Source organism: Somniosus microcephalus, unplaced genomic scaffold (assembly GCF_052327205.1).
Source record: "Somniosus microcephalus isolate GS21.2 unplaced genomic scaffold, FLI_Smic_1.0 unresolved_chr5, whole genome shotgun sequence".
Taxonomy (NCBI): Eukaryota; Metazoa; Chordata; class Chondrichthyes; order Squaliformes; family Somniosidae; genus Somniosus; species Somniosus microcephalus.
In genome coordinates, this window is record NW_028225183.1 from 47,832,990 (window position 1) to 47,858,153 (window position 25,164).

Genomic DNA, 25,164 nt, shown 5'->3' on the forward strand with positions numbered 1-25,164 from the left:
ATTTATTGCTCAAAGCTAAGCCCGGTGTGTTTCTGGGAAAAACGCAACAACAGGAGGAGAGACATTTTTTCAATCCTTTAAAACATCATATCATTGGATAGCGCTGAATGTAGATGGGACATTGTCAAATGTGACTGGTTGATTCATTAATTGGTTTAATAACTGATTGCATTTTTAACTATTTTACTCATAAATTCATTGAGTCAGTAATTGATTCATTTATTCAGTTATTCGCTCATTCATTTATTCATTCATTCCTACTGCATTCGATAAATAAAACAACTCTTTCAGCCTAAATGGAAAAGAAATAAACTGAATGTATGAATCTCACTCACCTCTTACAGATATATATACCGGGTCACTCAGAGCCGATGTTAGCTGTTTTCCCTCCACATTCCCCTTATACAGACAGCTGTAATGTCCTCCTTCGGCGTGATCTATATTATTGATAGTGAAGGTGACATAATCGGTTCCTGCAGCCGCAGGCTGGTCGTCTGAGTAGTTCTTTTCTCCGAGCCTATATAAGTAAAATGTGAAGCCAGTAATGTCCCGGGAGGTTGTACTGTTAAAAGTAACATTTCCACCCTTCAGAGCAACACTGGAATCCACTGATATAAATGGTTTGGGTAGACCTGTAATTCGAATAGAAGAAGTATTGACAATCCATTCACAATGCAATACAGACTTATTTTGCGATCCAAAATATTAATGGCCTGGACTTGCGTATACAAATCATAATTTAAACGTTTGCAGATTTCTCACAAATCGTAAAAATAGTGCGCACCGAGCTTGGTATTAAATACGCTTGAGATGGGCAAAATCAGGCTGTTGAAATGGGGAGATTCATTGCAGATGAAATTTAACACAAAGAAGTGTGAAGTGAAGAATTTTGGTAGGAAGAATGAGGAGAGACAATATAAATAACAAGGCATAATTTTCAACGGGATGGAGGAGGCAGGAGTCTATGTAAACAATCCTTTGAAGGTGGCGGTAATGATTGAGGCACAGAGAATAGAGGCACAGAGAACAAAAGTAAGGCCGTTATGATAAACCTTTACACCTCACTGGTTATGTGCCAGCTGGAGTAAGGTGTGTAATTCGGGGCATCACACTTTAGGAAGTATTCCAAATCTAAGGCAGAGGGACGATGGACCGAATGGCCTCATTCTGTGCTGTATCCTTCTATGATTCTATGATTAGTGGTGTCACTGAGAGCAAAGTGTATGCCTGTGTGTTCAGCATTAATTGATACAGACAAGCGCTGAGCGCAGTGACTCTTTTGTGAATATTAGAAACATAGAAGATAGGAGCAGGAGCAGGCCACTCGGCCCCTCTAGCCTGCTCCATCTTTCAATGCGATCATGGCTGATCATCCAAGTTCAGTACCCGGTCCCTGCTTTCTCCACATACCCCTTGATCCCTTTGGCCTTAAGAAATATATCCAACACCCTTCTTGAATATATTTAAAGAATTGGCCTGTACTGCCTTCTGTGGTAGGGCATTCCACTTGTTCACCACTCTCTGGGTGAAGAACTTCCTCCTCATTACTGTCCCAAATGGCCCACCCCTTATCCTTAGACTGTGACCCCTGGTTCTGGATTCCCCGACCATCGAGAACATCCTTCCTGCATCTAGTCTCTCCAGTCCTGCCAGAGTTTTATAAGTTTCAATGAGATCCCCTCTCATTCTTCTAAACTCCAGCGAGTACAAGCCCAATCGACCCAATCTCTCCTCATACGTCATTCCTGCCATCCCAGGTATCAGCCTGGTGAATCTTCAGTGAACTCCTTCCATGGCAAGAATATCCTTCCTCAGATAAGGCGAACAAAACTGCACACAATACTCAAGATGTGGTCTCACCAAGTCCATGTACGCCTGCAGCAAGACATCCTTGTTCTTGTAGTCAAACCCTTTCGCTATGAAGGCCAACATACCATTAGCCTTCTTAACCGCCTGCTGCACCTGCATGCTTAACTTCAGTGACTGGTGCACAAGGACACACAGGTCTCGTTTCACTTCCAGTTCACCCAATCTATTGCCATACAGATAATAATCTGCCTTCCTGTTTTTGACACCAAAGTGGATAACCTTGTGGCAGCGACCACATAGGGACAGTAACACAATTCACTATGTATAGCCAATGTTGTTATCGCTCCACATTATGTACGGAACTTGGTTGGGTTGTAGTGGCAGGGTCCCTTTAAGTGTCGTCGATTGTGTGATGTCGTCATAGCCCTGCGACCAGCTCGAGTCCCTCAGTCAATGCGGAGAGTTAATAAAGCTAACACGCCTTTTTCTTTGCTGCTATGAAAGTCTCGCAGTCTGTTTGTTTCCAGCGACTCCTACATTGGTGACCCCGTTTCTCTTTTGAACGTTTCCAAAGACTTTCGGCTGAAAATTCAGTAGCCTTAGCGCCTCATTTGAGGCGCTAGAGGGCCTTGCACCGGAGTTATGGCCAGTAGTGAAATTCCCTGGGGCCCTAAATCGGCGTTGCTCTGGTAGCGCTGCGCCGGCACCGATGATGCCATCGGTGCGCGCAGCGTCCCGGTTGCCGTGGTAACCCGCCCGAGCTCCGAAATGGAGTTGCGGCCGCCTCGCCCGTGGCAGCCGCAACCAGCGTTTTGTCAGAGGTGCCTTACTGCAGTTAGCGCCGGCGCATTAAAGGCCCCGCGGCGGCCGGCCGCTTTCCCGCCGGCCGCCTGCCCGCAGCTCCCTCCCCGGACTTCTCTCCCCCCCCACCCCCGGAACAGATGCAAGCCCAGCACTTGTCCGAGGTGCCGGGCTCATTTTTAAGCAGATTTGCGCGGGCCGCGGCCGGGTGCAGGCAGCTCCTCCTTAACGGAAGGAGGAGGCCTGCACTTCCCCAGCCTGCCGCACCGCATCGGGTGCTGCAGCACCGGAATTGCGGCGCGAAACGGCGGTTAGCGCCCTTTTCCAGGCGCTAAGACCCTTCAGTAGCGCCGGCAGCCGTTTGGGCGCGGCGCCACTGAATTTTTGGCACGCGCAGGGGACTTAGCGCCGGCACTAATTTCCGGCGCTAAAGCCCTGGCTAAGCCAAAACCCAATTTCTAGGCCTTTATCCGGGATGGCAACGAACGCTGTTACTCTCAAATTACCAGAGTTTTGGGAACGACAGGCTGCTGCTTGGTTCACCCAGGCTGAGGCTCAGTTTGCACACCGGGACATCACCGCGGACGACAGGAAGTATTATTACGTCGTCTCTGCTCTCGGCAGCGCCACTGCGGCCAGAGTCGTGAGCCTGCTCGAAGAACCCCCGGAGCACCACAAGTTTGCGATGCTGAGAACGAACCTCATAGAGACTTTTGGACTATCTGAACCTCAGCGAGCACACCAGCTTCTCTCTCTACCCGGGCTTGGCGACTCCAAGCCCTCAGAACTGATGGACCACATGTTAACCCTCCTGGGCAAGCACGAGCCGTGCTTCCTCTTCAGAGAACTGTTCCTACAACAGCTGCCAGGGCAGGTATGGTCAGCTTTAGCCAACTCTCATACTTGTGATTTCCGTGACCTGACCAAGGAAGCCTACAAATTTTTCTCCTCCGGGCAACAAAACTGCGTGGCCATGCGGGGCCCTGCCCCCACAGCCCAACGGCGGCAGCCCACAAGCATGTGCTTCTACGATGCGCACTTCGGCCCCAAAGCTAAGAAGTACCAGCCCCCGTTCAGCTTTACCATGTTGGGACAGGCGAAGGCCCACTCATTAGTTACGATGACTGTCGACCATTCAGTTGTGTCTGTTATTCGTTACAGACACTGACTCTGGACGTCGTTACATCTGCGACACGGGTGCCCAGGTGAGCGTCCTGCCGCGTCAACCATAGGCAAAAGGGGGGGAACCACGGCACTGCCCTCGAAGCCGCCAATGGCAGTTCCATCCGTACATTTGGGAAAAAGAGGGTGGCGCTGTGTTTTGGTGGTCAGCGTTTCGCTTGGGACTTTGTTACAGCGAACGTGCACAACCCCCTTCTTGACGCTGACTTCCTCTGCGCCAATGGCCTTCTGGTCAAAGCTGAGACTTTCACTTCGCTCCCGTGATTGCTCAGTTCCGGCAAGATGCAGTTGTCCAGCGCACTCTCTGCCTCCGATGAGTTTTCCGCCTCCTCGCTGGGTTCCCGGACCGCAGGAAGCCCACTTTCTCATCCGTTATAAAAGGATAAAGGGTAGCTAATGTAAATGTTGGTCCCTTAGAGGATGAGGCCGGGAAATTAATGTTGGGAATATGGAGATGGCAAAAACACTGAATGAATATTTTACATCAGTCTTTACAGTAGAAGACACTAAGAATATCCCAACACTGGACAAAAAGGGGGCTAAAGGGGGGGAGGAGCTAAACACGATCAAAATCACTAAGGAAGTGGTACTCGGTAAAATAATGGGACTCAAGGCGGATAAATCACCTGGACCTGATGGCTTACATCCTAGGGTCTTGAGGGAAGTGGCGGTAGGGATTGCAGATGCATTGGTAATAATTTTCCAAAACTCCCTGGACTAGGCAAAGGTCCCAGCAGATTGGAAAACTGCTAATGTAACACCCTTATTTAAAAAGGGCAGTAGACAGAAGGCTGGAAACTATAGACCGGTTAGCCTAACATCTGTGGTAGGTAAAATTTTGGAGTCCATTATTAAAGAGACAGTAACAGGATATTTGGATAATCATAATTTAATAGGACAAAGTCAGCATTGTTTTATGAAGGGGTAGTCATGTTTGACAAATTTGCTGGGGTTCTTTGAGGAAGTAACATATAGGGTGGATAAAGGGGAACCAGTGGTCGTAGTGTATTTAGACTTCCAAAAGGCATTTGACAAGGTGCCACACAGAAGATTATTGCTTAAGATAAAAAATCACGGGATTGGGGGTAATATTCTGGCATGGATAGAGGATTGGCTATCTAACAGAAGGCAGAGAGTTGGGATAAATGGTTCATTCTCAGACTGGCAATCAGTAACTAGTGGTGTTCCGCAGGGGTCACTGCTGGGTCCCCAACTCTTTACAATCTATATTAACGATTTGGAGGAGGGTACCGAGTGTAACATATCAAAGTTTGCAGATGATACTAAGATGGGAGGGAAAGTAGTGAGTGAGGAGGATATAAAAAACCTGCAAGGGGACATCGACAGGCTAAGTAAGTGGGCAGAGATTTGGCAGATGGAATACAATACTGGAAAGTGTGAGGTTATGCACTTTGGCAGGAAAAATCGTAGAGCAAGTTATTATCTTAATGGCAAGAAACTGGAAAGCATTGAAGTACAAAGGGATCTGGGGGTCCTGGTGCACGAAACTCAAAAGGAATGATGGCTTTCATTGCTAGGGGGATAGAATATAAAAATAGGGAGGTATTGCTTCAGTTGTACAAGGTATTGGTGAGACCGCACCTGGAATACTGCGTACAGTTTTGGTGTCCATACTTAAGAAAGGACATACTTGCTCTCGAGTCAGTACAAAGAAGGTTCACTCGGTTAATCCCGGGGATGAGCGGATGGACATATGAGGAGAGGTTGAGTAGATTGGGACTCTACTCATTGGAGTTCAGAAGAATGAGAAGCGATCTTATTGAAACATATAAGATTGTGAAGGGGTTGGATCGGGTGGATGCGGGGGAGATGTTCCCGACGATGGGTGAAACTAGAACTAGGGGGCATAGTCTTAGAATAAGGGGCTGCTCTTTCAAAACTGAGATGAGGAGGAACTATTTCACTCAGAGGGTGATAGGTCCATGGAATATGCTGCCCCAAAAACCTGTAGAAGCTACATCATTACATAAATTTAAAACAGAAATAGACAGTTTCCTAGAAGTAAAGGGAATTAAGGGTTACGGGGAGCAGGCAGGAATTTGGACATGAGTCTAGGTTCGGATCGGTCATGGCCCTGTGTGTAGCGGAGCGGGCCCAGGGGCCGTGTAGCCTGATCCTGCTCCTATTTCGTGTGTCTAATTCTGTTAGATTCCGGAGATGATTATGTGATAGTGGATTGGCAGTTAGGATCAGATCAGCCATGATCTTATTGAATGACGGAGCAGGCTCGAGGGGCCGATTGGCCTACTCCTGCTCCTATTTCTTATGTTCTTATGTTCTTATGCCAACAAGCACCACATCCCGATCACCGGTCCGCCTGTCTATGCCTGCGCTCGGCGCCTCGACCCGGGGAAACTCGCCATTGCTAAAGCTGAGTTTGACAGGATGGAACGCCTCAGCATCATTCGCTGGTCGAAAAGTCAGTGGGCCTCGTCACTCCACATCGCACCAAAATCAGGCAACAGTTGGCGCCTGTGCGGTGATTACCAGCGCCTCAACGATGCTACGACCCCAACCGCTACCTGATTCCTCACATCCAGGACCTTTCCGCCCGCCTATCCAGGAAAGTTGTTTTCTCTAAATTGGACCTCGTTCGGGGTTACCACCAGTTCGCTGTCCGGCCCCAGAACGTCCAGAAAACCACGGCGATCAATCCGTTAAGGCTGTTTGAATTCCTCCACATGTCATTCGGTCTCAAAAACGCCGATCAGGCTTTTCAACGACTAATGGACACCGTGATACGGAACCTGCCATTCCTGTTTGTCTACCTGGACGACATTCTCATCGCCAGCACCTCCAGGACGGAGCACGTGTCCCACCTCCGGACTCTCTTTGAACGCCTCAGCCAGCATGGCCTAATCGTCAATCTGGCAAAGTGCCAGTTCGGGCTGTCCTCGATTGACTTTCTCGGGCACCGCATCACGAAGGACGGGCCGGTGCCGCTGCCATCGAAAGTGGAGGCCGTGAAGGATTTTCCTTGACCCCTCACCATAATGGCCCTGCAGGAGTTTATGGGCATGGTGTACATTTATCATCACTTCGTTCCCTGGGGAGCCCAGCTTATGCAGCCCCTTTACAAGGACATCAAACGCAAGCCCGCCAAGCTCGCCGTCGACTGGTCCTTGGAGATGGTCAATTCTTTCACGGACACGAAAATGGCTCTGGCTAACATGACCATGCTGGCGCATCCATTGCCCAATGTGCCAATCGCTCTCACCACTGATGCTTCGGACTAGGCTGTCGGCGGCATCCATGAACAGTGGGTCAAAAGCACCTGGCAGCTGCTCGCCTTCTTCAGCCAGCAGCTCCGCCCCAACAAGCGGAATACAGCATCTTCGATCATGTGTGTTTGAGCCTCTACCTCGCTGTCTGACACTTCTGCTTTCTGCTGGAGGCCCGCCCGTTCACGGCGTTCATGGACCACAAGCCATTTACCTTTGCCATGGGCAAAGTTTCCAAGCCATGGTAAGCCCTTCAGCAGCGCCAGCTTACCTTCGTCTCCGAGTTCACAATGGACATCCAGCATGTGGCTGGGAAAGACAAGCCCATCGCCGACTGTCTCTCCTGGGCTGTTGCCAGTGCCGTACACCTCGGCATCGACTTCACCCGCATGGCGGCCGACCAGGCCTCAAAGCCGGACGTCCAGGTCGACAGGACGGCTCTCACGGGCCTTCAGTTAGCGGACATTGCGTTTGATGATGCAGGCACCACGCTCCTGTGCGACATCTCCGCTGGGCAGCCACGCCCCGTCATGCCCGACGGGTGTAGAGTGCATGTTTTCGAAGCCATCCATAGCGTTTCCCACCCAGGCAGGAAGCCGTCACACATCTGGCATGGGCTCAAGAAAGACGCTCGCGACTGGGCCAATACCTGTGTGGTATGCCAGCGCTCGAAAGTGCTTCACCATAATATTGCCCCGATTGCACCTTTCGTGGTGCCCAAGAGGTGGTTCGACCATGTTAACGTGGACCTGATGGGGCCCCTGCTGCCCTCCCGCAGGTTCACCCTCCTCCTCATGATGGTCAACAGGACCACCCGATGGCTGGAAGCCATCCCGCTGTCACCAACAACATTCACTGATGTGGCTCGGGCGTTCATCAACAACTGGGTCGCCCGGTTCGGCGCCCCATCTGAAGTATCCTCCAACCGGTGGCACCAATTCATGTCGGAGCTCTGGAACGCTGTTGCCCAAGGCCTCGGGTTGAGACTCCACTGCACCACCGCATATCACCCTCAGGCTAACGGGCAGCCTCCGGGACAACAGTTGGATCGACAGACTCCCGTGGGTCCTGCTGGGATTCTGGACCGCCCCAAGGAGGACCTCCAGTCCTCGTCCGCCGAGCTCGTCTACGGGCAGCCGCTGTGGGTTCCCAGGGATTTCGTCCCCAATGCCACAGACCCTTGGTCTGCAGCCCGTCAGTGGTCCGCCCCCTTGGCCAATGCCAAGGTTTTCATGCCGATGCCACGTCTCAGCATCGCCTCCCTCAGTCCCACGTTCCTCCCGACATTCGTGCGGTGGAGTATGTTTTCGTCCACCACGATGCCCACCGGGGACCTCTTCACCCACCCTATGACGGAATATTACGCGTCCTGGAAGCCGGGGGCAAGGCATTCGTGGTGGATGTCGGTGGTAAGCCGGACTACATTTCCGTGGACCATCTTAAGCCGGCACATGTTGATCTGGACCGACACGTAGAGTTGGCTCAGCCCCGTGTAGGTGCCGACCTCCGGCTTCTGCACTCTCAGCCTGCCACCGAGTGCCCAGGGACCCTCCAGCGACCCACCCGGTCCCCGCCCTGGATTTAAGGAGCCATTTCGGCCGTGTTCAGTTCCTCACTGTCATCAGACCCTGTGTTCCCTGACATCTCTGTGAGGTTATTTATGTCGTCCTTTGTGAAGACAGAACGAAAATATGTATTTAACTGGTCAGCCATTTCTTTGTTCCCCATTATAAATTCCCCTGATTCTGATGGCGAGGGACCTACGCTTGACTTCACCAATCTTTTTCTCTTCACATATTTATAAAAGCTTTTACAGTCAGTTTTTATGTCCCCTGAAGGCTTACTTTCATACTCTATTTGCACCTTCTTAATTAATCCCTGTGCCCTCCTTTCTTGAATCCTAAACTGCTCCCAATCCTCAGGTTTACTGCTTTTTCTGGACAATGTATGTGTCCTCTCCTTGGATCTTTTTCTATCCCTAATTTCCCATGTTAGTCACGGTTGAGACACCTTTTTTGTTTTTTTTAAGGCAAGCTGGGATAAACAAACTCTGTAGTTCACCCATGCAGTATCTGAATGTTTGCCATTGCGTATCCACCGTCAACCCTCTGAGTGACATTCCCCATTCAATCCTACCCTACTCGTGCCTCATATCCTCATAGATTCCTTTTTTTAAATTCAGGACCCTAGTCTCTGAGTCAACTACTTCTCTCACCATTTTAATGAAGAATTCGATCATATTATGATCGCTCCGAGCCAAGGGGCCTCGTACAACAAGATTGCTAATTAATCCTTTCTCATTAGATAATACCCAGTCTAAGATGGCATGATCTCTAGTTGGTTCCTCGACATATTGGTCCAGGAAAACATCCGGTATACATTCCAGGAATTCCTCCTCCACTGCATTGTATCTAATTTGGTTAGCCCAATCTATATATAGATTAAAATCACCCATGATAACTGCAGTGCCCTTATTGCACACTTCTCTAATTTCCCCTTTAATGCCATCGCCAACCTCCGCATTACTGTTTGGATGTCTATATACCACTGCCACTAACGCTTTCTGCCCCTTGGTTCTACCCATACAGATTCCACAACATCAGAGCTAATATCCTTCCTTACAATTGTGTGAATCCCCTCTTTACACAGCAACGCAACCCCACCTCCTTTTCCTTTTTGCCTATCTTTCCTGAATATTGAATACCCTTGGATGTTGAGTTCCCAGCCTCGGCCACCTGGAGTCATGTTTCCGTAATCCCATTCAAATCATATTTGTTTACCTCTATTTACGCAGCTAATTCATCCACCTTATTACGAATGCTCCACGCATTAAGACACAAAGCTTTCAGTCTTGTTTTTTAACGCTCTTAGACCTTTTAGAATTATTATTTATTGTGGCCATGTTTGATTTAAAACGTTGATTTCTCTGACTGCCACTTTTCTTTTTCTCCTTCCTATCTTTTGCTTTTATCCTTGATTCCCTTTCCTCTGTCTCCTTGCCCAGGTTCCCAACCCCCTGCCATTTTAGTTTCAACCCTCCCCCAGAGCATATAATACTGGAAGATAATACTGGAAGGGGAAACATTTGCATGGCAATGGGGTAAAGGCAGGTGAGTGGGAGTAATTGTAGAGCTCTTGCAAAGAGCCACAACAGGCACGAAGAGACGATTGAGCTCCTTCTGGCCTGTATCATTCCATTATTGTATGATTCGATGATTAGTGGTGTCGCTGGCAGTAAAGCATCTGCTTCTGTTCAGGATAACTTGTTACAGACCAGATCTGAGCAAAAGCACCGTTTCTGTGGATATTGAACACCATTAAGTCAAAACATGAATTTTTTTTTGTAAATAACTAGAGGGTTGAATAGGCATGTTAACAATTCGTAGTTCCCTTCACTCACCCGCGATAGTGACCGTCACAGTCTCGCTGAACTGGGACAGTAACCACCTACTGTTGATGGAGGTTATATATCGGCATTTGTACCGTCCTCCTTGGTTTGTCCCGGTAACCGGGAATCCTCCAATGTTGTCCTTTGTGACGAATTGAGGAGAGTTCAGTCTTTGATTATCTTTGTAAAAGTAGATTTGACCGTAATGCTCTCTTTTCACTGTGCAGGTAATGGTGGCTGTCTCTCCCTCTACATACACCCGAGTCGGTTGGTCAAATGATATCCCTGGCGGTGATGGAGGATCTGTGGTAAAATAAATGGAAAGAACAACAGAAATTGATTCCCGCATTTTCCTGTGGTATGGGAGGCTGGTAACACAATAAAATAGTGACGAGTTAAATTGAAATGTTTGCATTGGCGACTGAGATTCGACAAAAGAGGAATCGACGGTTTCAAACAGAAGTGTGACAGCTGGGGATCTAGTTTCTAAACCTGGCCTTATCACTGACATGAATTCTGTGATACCATGAGAAGAAGGGGATGACGTTGGTTTGAAATTCACATTTCTGCTTATTTAGTCGAGCCATAACCTGATTAAAAGGAGTGAACAACTCCCATAATGTGCGGGGTTAGCATTTCACGTAAAGGAGTTCAGTGTTGCTGGGCTCTAGGATGTGTGCGTCGCTGACAAGGTGGCATTTAGTTCCCAACCCCAGTTGCCCTTGAGAAGATGGTGGTCGGCATTCTACTTGAAAGAAACTGTGGGCCCACAATGCTATTCAGTACAATCTTCCAGGACATTAAGCTGGCGATGGTGAAGAATCGCCAGATATATTTCTAAGTTATGATAGTGTCTGTCTTGAAGGTGGAACTGGGAGATGACCCTGTTCTCATGCAACTACTTCCTGCATAGTTTCTGATGACGAAGGTCACGTGATTGCGAGGTGCAGTCGAAATGCAATCCATTGAAGGTATATGGTTAACTACAATGAACTTAATTAAAATATGTTACATATCAGGATGATTTTGAAAATCTCGTTCCGCAGTTTCAGTTATCTGACTGAGAAACTTAATCGGACAAGTCCATCCCGTCTGGTGGTGCATCGTGACGTGACTATACACTCAGTCGGGTTAAAAATCTGGCAGGATGAAGCCATTTGACATTAACCATTTCACTGTTTTAGTTCGAGAAATTTAGGAGTAAAACTGGTAATCAGGGACATAGATTGTGTGAAGATAACAGACAGCCTGCAGTTCCCCTGCCTGAAGGTCTGGTCTTCACATCGCAATTTTTTGGGTCTCTCAGCTCCATAACACAGCATTCCCTCAGTATGAGTTACAGCGGCATTTGAAAATGGCCCAATCTTCCACTCCATTCAAATCAGTGGAGGGTAACATTGGGCGGAGAGTAAAACGGGAGGCCAATCCCTCTCCACCTCTTTCCCGCCTGGAGAATGTGGTGAAAGTTACCCTCCAAGGGTCGTCGCTAATGTTTTTCATTGCGTTTGAATTCACAAAATTCTGACATATTGGGGTATAAATTCATCTGGTACACGAGCATAGAGCAGGCGACAGCTCATTGATAGCCCGTTTAACTCATAGCCGGATATCCATTGCCATTGCCTGCAAAGGAATCAGAAATCAGGTGGGTATGAAACGGGGGTCCGATTCGCTTTCGCCCGTTTTGCGCTTCCGCCCTTGACGAATTTTAATCCATGATCTCCATTAACACCGTTTGCCGGTAATAGATTCACAGTGGGTGAATGCAGGGCCCAGTTTTATAGGGTTCCGTCTAAATTTGAGCAATAAGATTAGAGCCCATTCTGTTACCTTCCTCTCTCCTAACATTAAACCAGTCATTTTGTTACAGTGATTAAAGCATGATTTTATAATAATACCAAGTGCTATGTAAAAAACCCTGCTCTCTGTCACTTACCTGCTACCGTGACCGTCACAGACTCGCTGCGATGAGATTGAAACGACCTTCCATTGATGGAGGTTATATATTGGCACTGGTACCGCCCTCCTTGGTCTGTACTGCTAAACGGCAATATTCCAATGTTGTCCTTTTTGGCGATTTGATATAAGTACACAAATTGATGATCTTTGTAAAAGTGGAAGTTTTTCCCACGATAATTTCCGTTCACTTTGCAGGTCATGGTGTCCGTCTCTCCTATTACATACACCCCAGTCGCATGGTCAAGTGATATCACTGGTGTTGTTAGCGGATCTGTGGCAAAATAAAAAGAAGTACAATGAGAAATGGATCTTCAGATTTTCATGTGCAGTGCAAGGTTCGGAACTCAATGATGATTGTGTGGTGTTCAAGCGCAGTTTCCCACCTGATACAGGGATTCCACAAAAGAGGTTTTCGGGAGTTGCTTACAAAGAAACAAGGATAAACTTGCATTTCTATAGCACCTTCCATGACCTCGGGACGTCCCAAAACGCTTTACCGCTAATTTACTACTTTTGAAGTATAGTCGCTGTTGCAAAGAAGGAAATCAAATGGCAGAGCCAAAGAACATAAATCAGCTCGAGTTCTCTGTCCTACGTCCGGTTTTATGCTGGGGATTTTACTCTGGGAAAAGAGTTGCTTTGATATGCACAGTGCTGCTAATTATCCCAGGGGAAGATGCAATCAGAAAGAGTGAAATTCTCAATTAAATCCACAACATGACCGATATCAGTGCAAGTATGAAACCTCCGCCAAGGGAAGGCAATTAGAAACCAATCTCAGCGGGGCTGTCACTGTTCCATATTTCAAATAATTAAGCTGTTTTGTTGTACTCGCAATTATTGTTATCATTACCGTTGTGATATTCGCTGGCATGTCTGGTAACTGCTGTCCATCGCTAGTTTCCCCTTCAGAAGGTGGTGTGATCTAATTGATCCGCAGCGAGTCCGGTGCAGTCAACGTGCACAAAAATGTCGTGAGTTATAACATCTGGACCTACCGACATTGAAGGATATATGTCCAACTCAGGAAGCTGTGTGACATACAGGGGAACTTGCAGGTGATGATGTTCCCATGAGTCTGCTGCCGTTTTCCTTCTTAGTGTTAGAGGTCGCGTGTTTGGGAGATGCTGCGGAAGAAACATTGGTGAGTTTCTGCAGTGCATCTTGTAAATGGTACACACTGCAGCCACGGTGCACCAGTGGTGGAGGGAGTGAATGTTTGAGGTGGTGCATGGGGTGCAAATCAAACGGACTGCTTTGTACAGGACGGTGTCAAGCTTCCTGAGTTGGAGCTAAATTCCTCAACGCAAGCGGAGTGTATTCCATCACACGACAGACTTGTGCCAAGTAGATGGTGGAAATGCTATGGGGAGTCAAGAGTTGACTCATTCGCTGCAAAATTATTCGCCTCCGACCTGTTCTAATAGCTACAGTGTTTATGTGGAAGGGAATTGGTGTTCATATTTTTGGATGTGAATTTAGAGGTGATGGTTTTGGAGGTGATTGTAGAGGTGATGCTGTTCCCATGTGCCTGCTGCTCTTGCACTTCTGGGCGGTTGAGTTCCCGGGTTTCCGAAGTGCTGACGAAATTCAATGCAGAGATCGATATGGAACCACACAATTTAATCAGATTAAAATATCACGCAAGATTGGATTATTCTGACAGTCTCGACACACAGATTCTGTTGCCAGAAAGGGAAGCCTGTAATGTGTCAAGGCCAGTCAGTCTGGAGAGCTTCTCAAGGTGACGCTGCACTCACTGGTGATAAATCCATGCCGTCGAGCTGTATTTGTGGCAATAAACTTTGATAGTTCAAACATGTAGAGGATCATTTTTCCTTAGGCGGATCCTTGAAGCAAGTGGTCACGATTCGATTTCACACACATAATTAAATGGGAAGCTTTATCAGGCCGGTCCAAAAACGGGCGGCGGAATCGCTACCGTCCGCTTTGGCCTACCCCCCGTGACGATTTTCACTGCCTTCACTCCAGTAACGCCCTTTGCAGGTAATGGTTTCTCATCAATTGAATGCAGTGACCAGCGTTATATGGATCCTGTCAAGAGTTGAGCAATAAGAGCAAAACCCATTCGGTTATCTTCCTCTCTCCTTATATTAAAGCATTCATGTTGTTTCAATGATTAAAGCCTGATTTTCTATAAATACCAAGAGCTTGAATAAAACATACAAATATTCTCTGATCCCTGTCACTCACCTGCTATAGTGACCGTTACAGACTCACTGCGATGAGATTCTAACCACTTTCCCTTAACAGAGGTACCATATCGGCACTGGTACCGCCCTCCTTCATCTTTACTGGTAGCCGGGAATGTTCTAACGTTGTCCGTTGTGATGATTTGATCGGAGTACAGCTGTTGATTGTTTTTGTAAATGTAGAACGATTTATCGTGATTATCTCCAGTCACGGTGCAGGTTATGGTGACCATCTCTCCTACTACATACACCCCAGTCGGTTGATCAAGAGATATCACTGGTGTTGTTAGCGGATCTGTGGCAAAATATACAGAAATAACATTTAGAATTGGGTCTGTGGATTTTCGTGTACAGTGCAAGGTTGGGCCACTGGTGATTGTACGGTGTTGAAGCAGTTTCACATCAGATACAGAAATTCCTCAAAAGAGATTTTCGGGATTTGATTACAAAGAAACAAAGAAAGTCATGCATTTTTATAACGCCTTTCATGAAAACGCGACGTCCCAAAGCACCTTACAGCCTATTTAGTACTTTTGAAATGTAGTCCAGTGCTGCTAATATAGCCCAGGTGAATCAGAAAGAGTAAAAGTCTCCATTAAACACACACCACGACTGGCACCAGAGCACGTAAGAAACCTCTGCCAAGGGAAGGCAGTTAGAAACCAATCTCAGCGAGGTTGTGACGGTCAGACATTTCACATAATTGAGCTGTTTTGGTGAGCCCACAATTGTTGTTATTATTACCGCTGTGATAGTCACTGGCCTGGCCGACAACTACTGTCTATCAACAGTTGCCTCTTCAGAGGTTGTTCGCTGGTCTTCTAATTGAACCCATTCAGGATGGTGTTTAACTTGCAGGGGAACTTGGAGATGGGGGTGTTCCCATGCGGCTGCTGCCCTTAATTCGATAAAAAGGAGTGAACATCTCCGTTAAAATCCGTTGATTCGCATTTGAAACAGTGGGCCCACAAAAAACTCTTTGAAAGGGATTTCCAATTAGTCTCACCCGCTGCCCTTTTCCCTTAGCCATGCTATTATTCCCTTTTCAAGAATTAATTCAATTCCATTTGGAAGTTAATATTGAATCTGTTTCCACCACCAGTTAAGGCAGTGCATTCCAGCTCATAACAACTGACTGTAAAACAATTCTCTTTATATCCTGCCTGGTTCTTAGGTGAATTAAGTTAAATCTTTGTCCTTTGGTTGCATTTATTTTTATTCATTCTACCGATACGCATCTTAATTTTGAACAACTCTATTGATTCTCCACTTATTATTTTCTGCTCTAAGCGAATAACCCCACCTTACCTAGTCTCTCCACATCAAAGTAGCCTGGGTTATAAGGCACAGAGCTACGTGATGGCTAGAAGATAGAGAAAGAGAAAGAGAGGAGGATACAGTTTGAGATACAGCTAGATTGGCACATAGTGGGAGTGGGAGATAGAGAGCACGTTAAAGTGAAAGATAGCATCCAGGGAGAGGAAGGAAATATTAATGCGTTAAAGGGATTTGCAAAGAAGCGGAAGAGAGCACACGATAGAAAGATAATGCAAACAAAATATGAATAATAGAAGTGGGAGAGAAAAAGAGAGTGAAGGATTGCGAGAATCATTGAGCAATTGAATGTGGGGGAATTAGCGAGACTGGATAAGGGAGATAAAATGAGTGCGAGGGCTGAAAGGTGGACCAGTCTAAGATACGGGCCGTACTCTCTGAAAGGGTCGTGGAAGCACATTCCATAGGAAGTCCCGAAAGGCAATTAAACATGTACTTGAAGATGACTAATTTGCAGAATTAAGGAAAAAGCTGAGGAGTGGGACTGAAGTGCACAGGTCTTTCAAAAAACCTGTACAGGCACGTAGGGCCAAATTGTCTCCTTCTGTGCTGTAAATCTTCAAGATTCCATGATTGAATGATCTACCGAAATATAAAAGGGAATTAAAATAGTGGGCTGAATTTGCATTGGTTTTCCTCTCCGACAGGTGGCGCTAATGCAACTTTACCGGTATCGAATTTGGCAACCAAATTGCAGGATAACAGCAAACAGCGATTGGGGAGACATCTCTGTATTCTCACTCTTTGTGATTGGCAAAATTCAGTGCTTTAAAGGAGAAGAGAAGTGTTTGGTTTGGCTCAGTGTGATTCACTCTCACGTCTCTGAGACAGACGATTATGGGTTCGAGCAACATTCCAAACATTTGAGCTCATATTGTGGACCGACACTCCCAGTGCACTACTGAGGGAGTGTTGCACCGTGGGAGATACCAACCCTTGGATGAGACGTTAGACCGATGTACTTTCGGCCCTCCCCATGACAGGTAAAAATCACATGGCATTTCGGAAGATAAGGGAGTTAACGGGAGCAAGAGGTGGGATTTGTGCACAAGACGGGTACAGAGAATGCATGAGGGGAGACAGGAGATAAATGCTAATCAATTCAAGACTAGGGCAGTGGAAGTGGGCTACTGGGAACGAGTTCAAACAGCAGAGGCAGCGCAACGGAGGTAACCTAAACTTCTCGGGGGGGGCGGGAGTGGGGTGGGGGCAGGGCACGGCGGTCTTGTATTTGGGGATAAATCTTATATGGAGGGAGTTTAGGAAGTACATTGGAGCTGCAAAAGCCGATGGTTCGGGGTATTGAAGCAGCCAGGGAAATTGAAATCACTGAGGGCGAGGATTCACTCAACAGGAGGCTGTGGGATCAAAGGAGAAAAGAGATGGTGGTAAGATACTCGGATATGATTGGGGTTCGGTCGACAACTAGAAATTTTGGAGAGGCCAGAAGAGTAGATCCTGGTGTGTAAGTGAATGGAAGAGAAGGTAGCAGAGGAGCAAGAGTAGAGACAATGGTGAGATGTAATGATTGGAATCACAGTGTTACCACAGTGGTTCTGCTGTGGCAGGTGGTGGAATGTACAAGCCTGTAGGGAGGCTTCAGGAAGAATTAAGATGTTGCCATTGTGAGCTCAGTCAAATCCAGACGTCCAATGCCGATGTTTATGATCCACACGAGCCTCCTCCCAGCTCTACTTCATCGATCCGAAATAAAAACAGCAAACGTGACTCCATTTTCTCTCCACGGATGTTGCCTGGCCTGCTGATTTTTTCCAGCATTTTCTGTTGTTATTTTTAACAAAGCCTCTATTCCTTTCCGTCTTACGTATTTACCTAGCTTCCCCTTAAATGCATCTGTGCTTAAGACTCCCTTTAAATTCTCAACACTCACTGTGGTAGCGAGTTCCACATTCTCACCACTCTCTGGGTAAAGACTTTCGCCTGTATTCCCTATTAACATCATTAGTGACGATCTTATTTATATATATGGACCTCATTTCTGGTCTCCCCCGCAAGTGAAAACATCTTTTCTACATCTGCGCTGTCAAAACGTTTCATAACTTAAAGACCTCTATCAGAGCCCCACTCCTAATTGTCCCTATTCTAGAGAAAAGAGAGCAAACTTGGTCAATCTATATAATAGTTACAGCCTTTCAGTTCTGGTATCCTCCTTGTCAATATACATTGCACCTTCTCCAGTACTTCGATATCGATTTCATGATATGGAGACCCGGACTCTGCACGGTGCTCCAAGTGAGCCTAACCCTGGTCTATACAATGTTCACTTCTCTGCTTTTCAATTCTCGGCCTCTAGAAATAAATCCCATGCTATCCCTTGCTTTCCTAGAATCATAGCATCATAGAAATTCATGGCAGAGAAGGGGGCCATTCGTCACATCCTGTCTGTGTCTACCGATAAGGACCCATCTAGCCGAATCCCAGGTACCAGCTCTTGGTCTGGAGCCTTGTAGCTTATGGAACTCTAAGCGCATAGCCAAGGACGTTTTAAATGTTATGAGGGATTCTGCATCTACCACCTCTTTCTGGCAGTGAGTTCCAGACCCCCACCACACTCTGGGTGAAAATGTTCTCCTCAATTCCCTTCTATTCCTTCTACCAATTACGTTAAATTTATGCCTTGTGTCTATTGACATCTCTGCTAGGGGAAAAAAGTGCAAAGAGAACAACCCCAGCATACACAGCTTAGTAATGGCCTTATTAATCTGCGTCTCAACTTTTAATGATTTGTGTGGCTAAACCCCCAGTTTCCTCTGCTCCTCTACCCCATTCCAATATTAGATTCGAGGGAGAAATTGACATCCTTCTTACACGTTATTTCACTTATATCCTTAAACTTCACATATATATAATCAATAGTGAAACATTATTCGGGATGGTAATGGCTAGCGGCACTGCTTAATCCAGTGAAGTGTCTAAAGGGATAGTGGAGGATTATTTGACTGTGACTGATAAATAGTTTGTGGGATTCGGCCTCAGCAACAGCGATGGGTCTGAAGATCAGCAACAGAGAAGGAACGGGAATTGATGTTGCTGCTCGCATGAAGCGATTGATAGAGCTCTCGCTGTCCCTTTCTAGGAATGCCAGGTGAGGTACAAAGGGTCACTGTGGACTTGTTCACGAATAATTCTATGGTGGAAATGCAGGCGATTGGAAAACTAGTGGAGTAGTGACGTGTTGGGATAATGGCGGTGCAATAAGTACAGAAGAGGAAAATACAGAAAACAGAGTTAGTAACAGGGATATCGGACTGGTGAAATATTGACCCTTGAACTCATGCAGCTCATGTCTGACTCATGCCAAATCTTCTTATATTGTTTACTAACAAAATGTTAGTTTACTTGTGTGATGAAAATTAGTAATAGTGTAATTAAGCAGAGCATTTGTCCGGGACATCACATGGAACAGAAGGCAAAGTATTGATGTTGGTAGCGAATATATTAGAAGTTAGGAGCAAGAGAGCAGGTACAACGGGGATGTAATCTAACTGTCAGGATGTGACACGTGGTGTCTTCAGAAATCTGTAATGTGGACTCATGTTTTGAATGCATTGATCTATGTGTTACTGGAATGAATAAAGCTCCATACATCCAAGTTCATTAACGGCACTGAGTTAGGTGTCACTGTAAATTCTGCAGATAGCAGCAGAATGTTGCATAGGGACATGGCTAGATTAAGTGAGTGGGGAAAACTCAGGGCGATTCAATTCAGTGTGGGGGGAGTATGAGGACACTGACTTTAGACCAAATTCAGTGTGGGGGGAGTGTGAGGACACTGACTTTAGACCAAATTCAGTGTGGGGGGAGTATGAGGACACTCACTTTAGACCAAATTCAGTGTGGGGGGAGTGTGAGGACACTGACTTTAGACCAAAGCAAGATATATATTCCACTTGGAATGCTTTTTGCAGTATTTAACCCACATCAGAGTAAGAATATAAGAACATAGGAACAGAAGTCGGTCATTAGCACTTGGAGCCTGTTTCACCATTCTATCCAATTATCGCTGATCTGTATCCTAACTCCATCTACCTTCCTTGAATTGTAAAACCGATTGCACTTGCTTAATAAAAATCTTTCAACCTCAGTTTTGAATTTTTCAATTGACCTTGGCCCAATCGACGTTTGGGTGAGAGTTCAAGTTTTTCTCTACACTTTGTGTATAGAAATGCTTCCCGAAGTTACCGTTGAAGGGTCTAGCTCTAATTTTAAGGTTATGCACCTTGGTTCTGTACTCACCCAAAAGAGGAAATAGTTTATCCCTTTCTATCTTTAATGAACTTAACCAGCTCAATTAGATCACCCCTTAATCTTCTGTGCTCGAGCAAGTACAAGCCTAGACTGCGGAGCCTGGCCTCATAATTTAACCCTTTTATTCCCGGTATCATTCTGGTGAATCTGTGCTTTCACCCCTCCAAAGCCAATGGGGCAAATTTTGTGGTGGGCATGACGCCGTTCTCTGAGAGCACTCCGTCATACCGTCTTTGAAATTGAAGGCACATTTGGGATGTTCACATGTGCTTGCGGAGCTGGAAAACTCTGAACTAGCGATCCGTCAAGTTTCGCCTTATCACATGATCCACACCGACGGGGAAATATTGATTATTGGCGCAGATTTGGGCTATTTACCAACCAACTGCCCGGCACATACGTCCGAAAATGATACATCATTGAAAGCAGGCGCAGGAGCCTGTGTCACATCTTAAAGGAAGATCTGTATGTGTATATTGTAGACGTTTTGGTGGAGGAGACTTTTTTGACGGTCGAGTTCCATTTATTTATTTGGGAATTTGAATGAGAAAGTTAAATAAAGTGAACAGCTAGCAAATTTCAGTACGAAAAGTCCATTCAAATCAAACATGAACAAGACAACAAACAATCTAATGCCTCTATAATACGGAAAGTAGATTTATCTATTACCAGTTTAAATGAGGTCTGAATAATATATTATAATCCTGAAAACTAACATTGAATATATGGCTGGGAATCTCTTTCTGAATTTGAACAACATTTCTTATAGGGAATATAAAACATTGTTAGACATTTACTGATGATCAAACAGAAAGTATTATACAGAGCGAATAATAGATTGTGCGTTTGGATTAATAAAGTGAAATAACGGCTGATATATGCAAGAAGTTCAAGCACCAGTTTAATTAAATGTTTTTTAAAAGTTTTTAGAAGTTTTGAAAAGTATTAAAACATAATTTAAATGGAATAGACTGAAAGAAGCTTATGTGGGCTTGGCTTAGTATTGGCAGCTTTTGTGGGCGTGTCTTCCCCTGCGCACAGGCTGTATGCTGTGCTCCTGGCCTGACTGATGCCATACCCTGTGCAGAACCCTGAGGTGCCAAATAGCAGCTCTCCGTTCTCCCTAGCTCCATAGTCTGCAGCTACGCCAGCGAACGCAATTTTTGGGCCATCATATCATTCCTGACATCCGGCTCACTGAACTGAATGCAACTGCTCCAGACGGGATATATCCAGAGCTCTGTAGAGCTGCAGCTTCAGTTTAACCGATTTGTAGTCCAGCTCTCTTGAGATAAAGGCCAACATTGCACTATCCTATTACATAATGTTCCTACCTGTCCACTAGATTTTAGTCATTTCTGTGCTTTGTCCCATACATCTCTCCACTCCTCAACTTTCCCCAGCTTTTCACCAAATCGAAAATGCAGGAATCTTGTTTTTACGCCCAAAGTGGAAGTGCAAACAATTTGTCACGTTAAATTCCATAAGCTACAGTTTTCCCACTCACTCATTCGATCGAAGTCCCTTCATAACATTCTGATTGAAGGGGTTAAAATGAATCCTCTCAGAATTCAGACAGCCGAGGTAACCACTAATTAAGTGATGCCAGCAAAATTAAAATCAGAACAAAGGAGTGGGGTCATGTGAAGATGAACGAAAAGGCATACTAACAACATTCTTACGTGAAAAACATAGATAAGACAATACAGATTGGAAAAATGCTACTTTCGCTAGTCTTGCACAAAGGGCAGTGTGAGAAGCTTCGCAAAACCAAGATAAGACGCAGCTCTGGGACAAGACAGAATATGTGTGTGTTTTCAGTAAGCGATAAGAAATGTGCTGCTTTAGCTAAAATCGTAGACACAGCAGAATATAGGGGTCATGGGAATTTGACCTGTGACCAAAGGCATAGTACGATGTAACTAACCTTTACTAATACTGAAAAGAATAAATAAGCCATATGTGATCAGGTGATTATTGTAATACAATGTGATTGGATGAAAATAGAAATAAAAGCTGTACCAACCAAGGTAGGATGAGATGGGTGTCACGGGACCGCGGGGTCTATGACCTTCTCCCAGAACGTTCTGTTAATAAACTGTGTACTTTTACTTTTACTTTAAGACAGACTCGAGTGAATTTGTTTTTCACCAACACTGATCAAGTTTGCATTATTTACTGCGCCACCTAACCTAGTCTCGACCGCAAACTTAGATATACTGCTCTCTATTCCTTCATCCAATTCAGTTATAAATAAATTGATAAGCTGGGACCTAGTACAGGTCCCGAGGGGACATCAGTCGACACAGCCTGCTAATGTGATACAGACCTATTACCCATACTATATGTCTCCAATCAATGAACCATTTTCTAGCCAAGTCAATCAGTTGCCTCCAATTCCATGCACAAGCTAGTCAAATGCCTTTTGAAAGTCCATATGAATCACATCCATAGACAGTCCTTTATCTACTACGTTAGTTACAACGTCAAAATTCAACTAGGTTCGTTAGCTATGAATTACACTTTATATTTTCAAGCTAGATCTCTCTTATCAGCTAATATCTGTCCAAATGCTCATTCACTCTGTCCATAATAATATTAGATTGTAGTGCATTTCCACAACTGACGGTAGGTGGGAACTAGGTAACAGAATAAGAAGCAGGACCTCAAAGGTTGTAATCTCTGTATTACTCCTGGTGCCACGTGCTATTGATTATAGGAATAGGAGGACAGAGCAGTTGAATACGTGGCAAAAGAGTTGGTGCAAGAGGGAGGGCGTTAGTTTCCTGCATCACTGGGTCTGTTTCTGGGGAAGGTGGGACCTGTTCATGTCAGAAAGTTTGCTCCTGGACCGGAAAGGGACCAACATCCTTGCGGGGAGGTTTGCTAATATGGTAGGGGTGGATTTAAACTAACTTGGCAGGCGGATGTAATATTGAGTGGAGCTATAGTCGGTGCAGATGCACAGCAAAATATAGAGGAAAAAACAATTCTGTCCGGAGGGCTGAGCAAATATGTAACGGCACAAGGGAGTATGGCATGCTGGATGGCATTTATTTTAATTCAAGGAGTCTTGCGAGTAAGGCAGAAGAATTGAAGGTGTTGATGAACACATGGGAGAATGATATTGTTCCTTTTAGAGACATGGTTGAGGGAGGGGCATGACTGGCAGCTCAATATTCCGGGGTATAGGTTCTTCAGGCGAGACAGAGGCAGATGTAAAATGGAGAGGGTGTCGCAATATTAATCAAGGAGTCAATTACTGCAGTAAAGAGGGAAGATATCTTAGCAGTTTCCTCCAATGATGCCATATGAGTGGAAATTAAAAACAAAAAGGGGGCAAGCACTTTGATGGGAGTGCAGTATACGGCCCCACACAGTCAGGGGGAGATAGAGGAATAGATAAATAGGCAAATCTCACAGAATTGTAGACATAATAGGGTAATAAACGTAGTGGATTTGGACTTCTCCAATATAAACTGGGAAATTCAGTGTGTGAAAGGCTTAGAGATTGCAGAATTCTTACAGTGCATCCAGGAGAGATTTTTCAGTCAGCATGTAGAAAGTCCTACAAGAGAGGGGGCGGTATGTTAACTAATTCTAGGGAATGTAGCCAGGCAACTGGTAGAATTGTTAGCAGGAGAGCATGTTGGTGACAGTGACAATAATTCGGTGAAATTTAAGGTAGTCATGGAAAAGGAAAAAGATGGACTGGAAATAAAGGTTCTAAATTGGGGCAAGGCCGATTATAATATGATATTGCAGGGTCTGGCCAAAGTGGACTGGGATCAGCTACTTGAAGGAAAATCCACATCAGAGCAGTGGGATTCTCTCAGAAAGGAAATAGAGAGAATACAGCGCCAATATGTAAAGCATAAAGGTCAAGGGTGGGACCAACAAGTCCATGGAACCTTGGATACCAAGGGATATACAAAAATGGATTACGAAAAGAGAGAGGCTTTTGGCAGATACAAAGGACCAGAACAGTGGAAGCCCTAGAGGAGGATAGAAAGTGCAGGGGGTTATTTAAGAAAGAAATTATGAGAGCTAAGAGGGGCATGAAAAAAACACTGGTAGGCAAAATCAAGGAAAATCCCAAGGTGTTTTATAATTATATTAAGGGCAAGAGGATAACGAGGGGTAGAGTAGGGCCCTATTAGGGAGCAAAGTGGCGCTCTGTGTGTAGAGCCAGACGATGTAGACGAGGTTTTAAATGAATATTTTGCATTTGTGTTCACTCTGGATAAGGTTAGGGAGCTAGGTGAAGGATTAAGGAGCAGGAACTCAAGGGTTGTAATCTCTGGATTACTCCCGGTGCCACGTGCTAGTGAGTATAGGAATAGGAAGATAGAACAGATGAATGCGTGGCTAAAGGGATGGTGCAGGGGGGAGGGCTTTAGTTTCCTGGATCACTGGGTCTGCTTCTGGAAAAAGTGGGACTTGTACAAGTCGGACGGTTTACACCTGAACCAGTGGGGAACCAATATCCTTGCGGGGAGGTTTGCTAGCACTGCTGCGGGGGGGGGGTAAACTAACTTGGCAGGGGGATGGGGTACAGAGTGGAGCGAAAGTAGGGGGTGATTTACAGCCAAATACAGAGGGAAAAACAAGTCAGCTGGGATGGCAGAGCAAATATGTGAAGGCAAAAGAGAATATGGCAGGGCTGGAAGGCATTTATTTTAATGCAAGGAGTCTTGCATATAAGGTGGATGAACTGAAGTTGTTGTTGAACACATGGGAGTACGATATTGTTGCTATCACGGAGACATGGTTGAGGGAGGGTCAGGACTGGCAGCTCAATAATCCGGGTTATAGAATCTTCAGGCAAGACAGAGGGGGGTGTAAAAGGGGAGGGGGTGTTGCAATATTAATTAAGGAGTCAATTACTGCTTTAAGGAGGGATGATATATTAGCGGGTTCCTCTAATGAGGCCATATGGGTAGAACTTAAAAACAAAAAGGGGGCA

General features: G+C 45.7%; 2 protein-coding genes across 2 annotated transcripts in view; one reads left to right on the plus strand and one right to left on the minus strand.

Annotated features, from left to right (window-relative positions):
* Positions 1–291: 291 nt before the first annotated feature.
* LOC147088163 (Fc receptor-like protein 5) overlaps positions 292–25,164 on the minus strand; it is a 162,501-nt gene continuing 137,628 nt past the window's right edge. Inside the window, exons 3-6 of the mRNA XM_085977794.1 lie at positions 14,596–14,889; positions 12,359–12,652; positions 10,435–10,725; positions 292–632 (exon numbers count right to left, since the gene is read on the minus strand). Coding sequence (XP_085833920.1) covers positions 328–632; positions 10,435–10,725; positions 12,359–12,652; positions 14,596–14,889 — 1,184 coding nt within the window. The 3' untranslated portion in view covers positions 292–327. The remainder of the gene's footprint in view (positions 633–10,434; positions 10,726–12,358; positions 12,653–14,595; positions 14,890–25,164) is intronic.
* Positions 18,935–25,164, plus strand: part of LOC147088164 (alpha-1B-glycoprotein-like) — a 47,144-nt gene continuing 40,914 nt past the window's right edge. The window contains exon 1 of the mRNA XM_085977751.1: positions 18,935–19,035. Within this exon, the coding sequence (XP_085833877.1) occupies positions 18,935–19,035 (101 nt within the window). The remainder of the gene's footprint in view (positions 19,036–25,164) is intronic.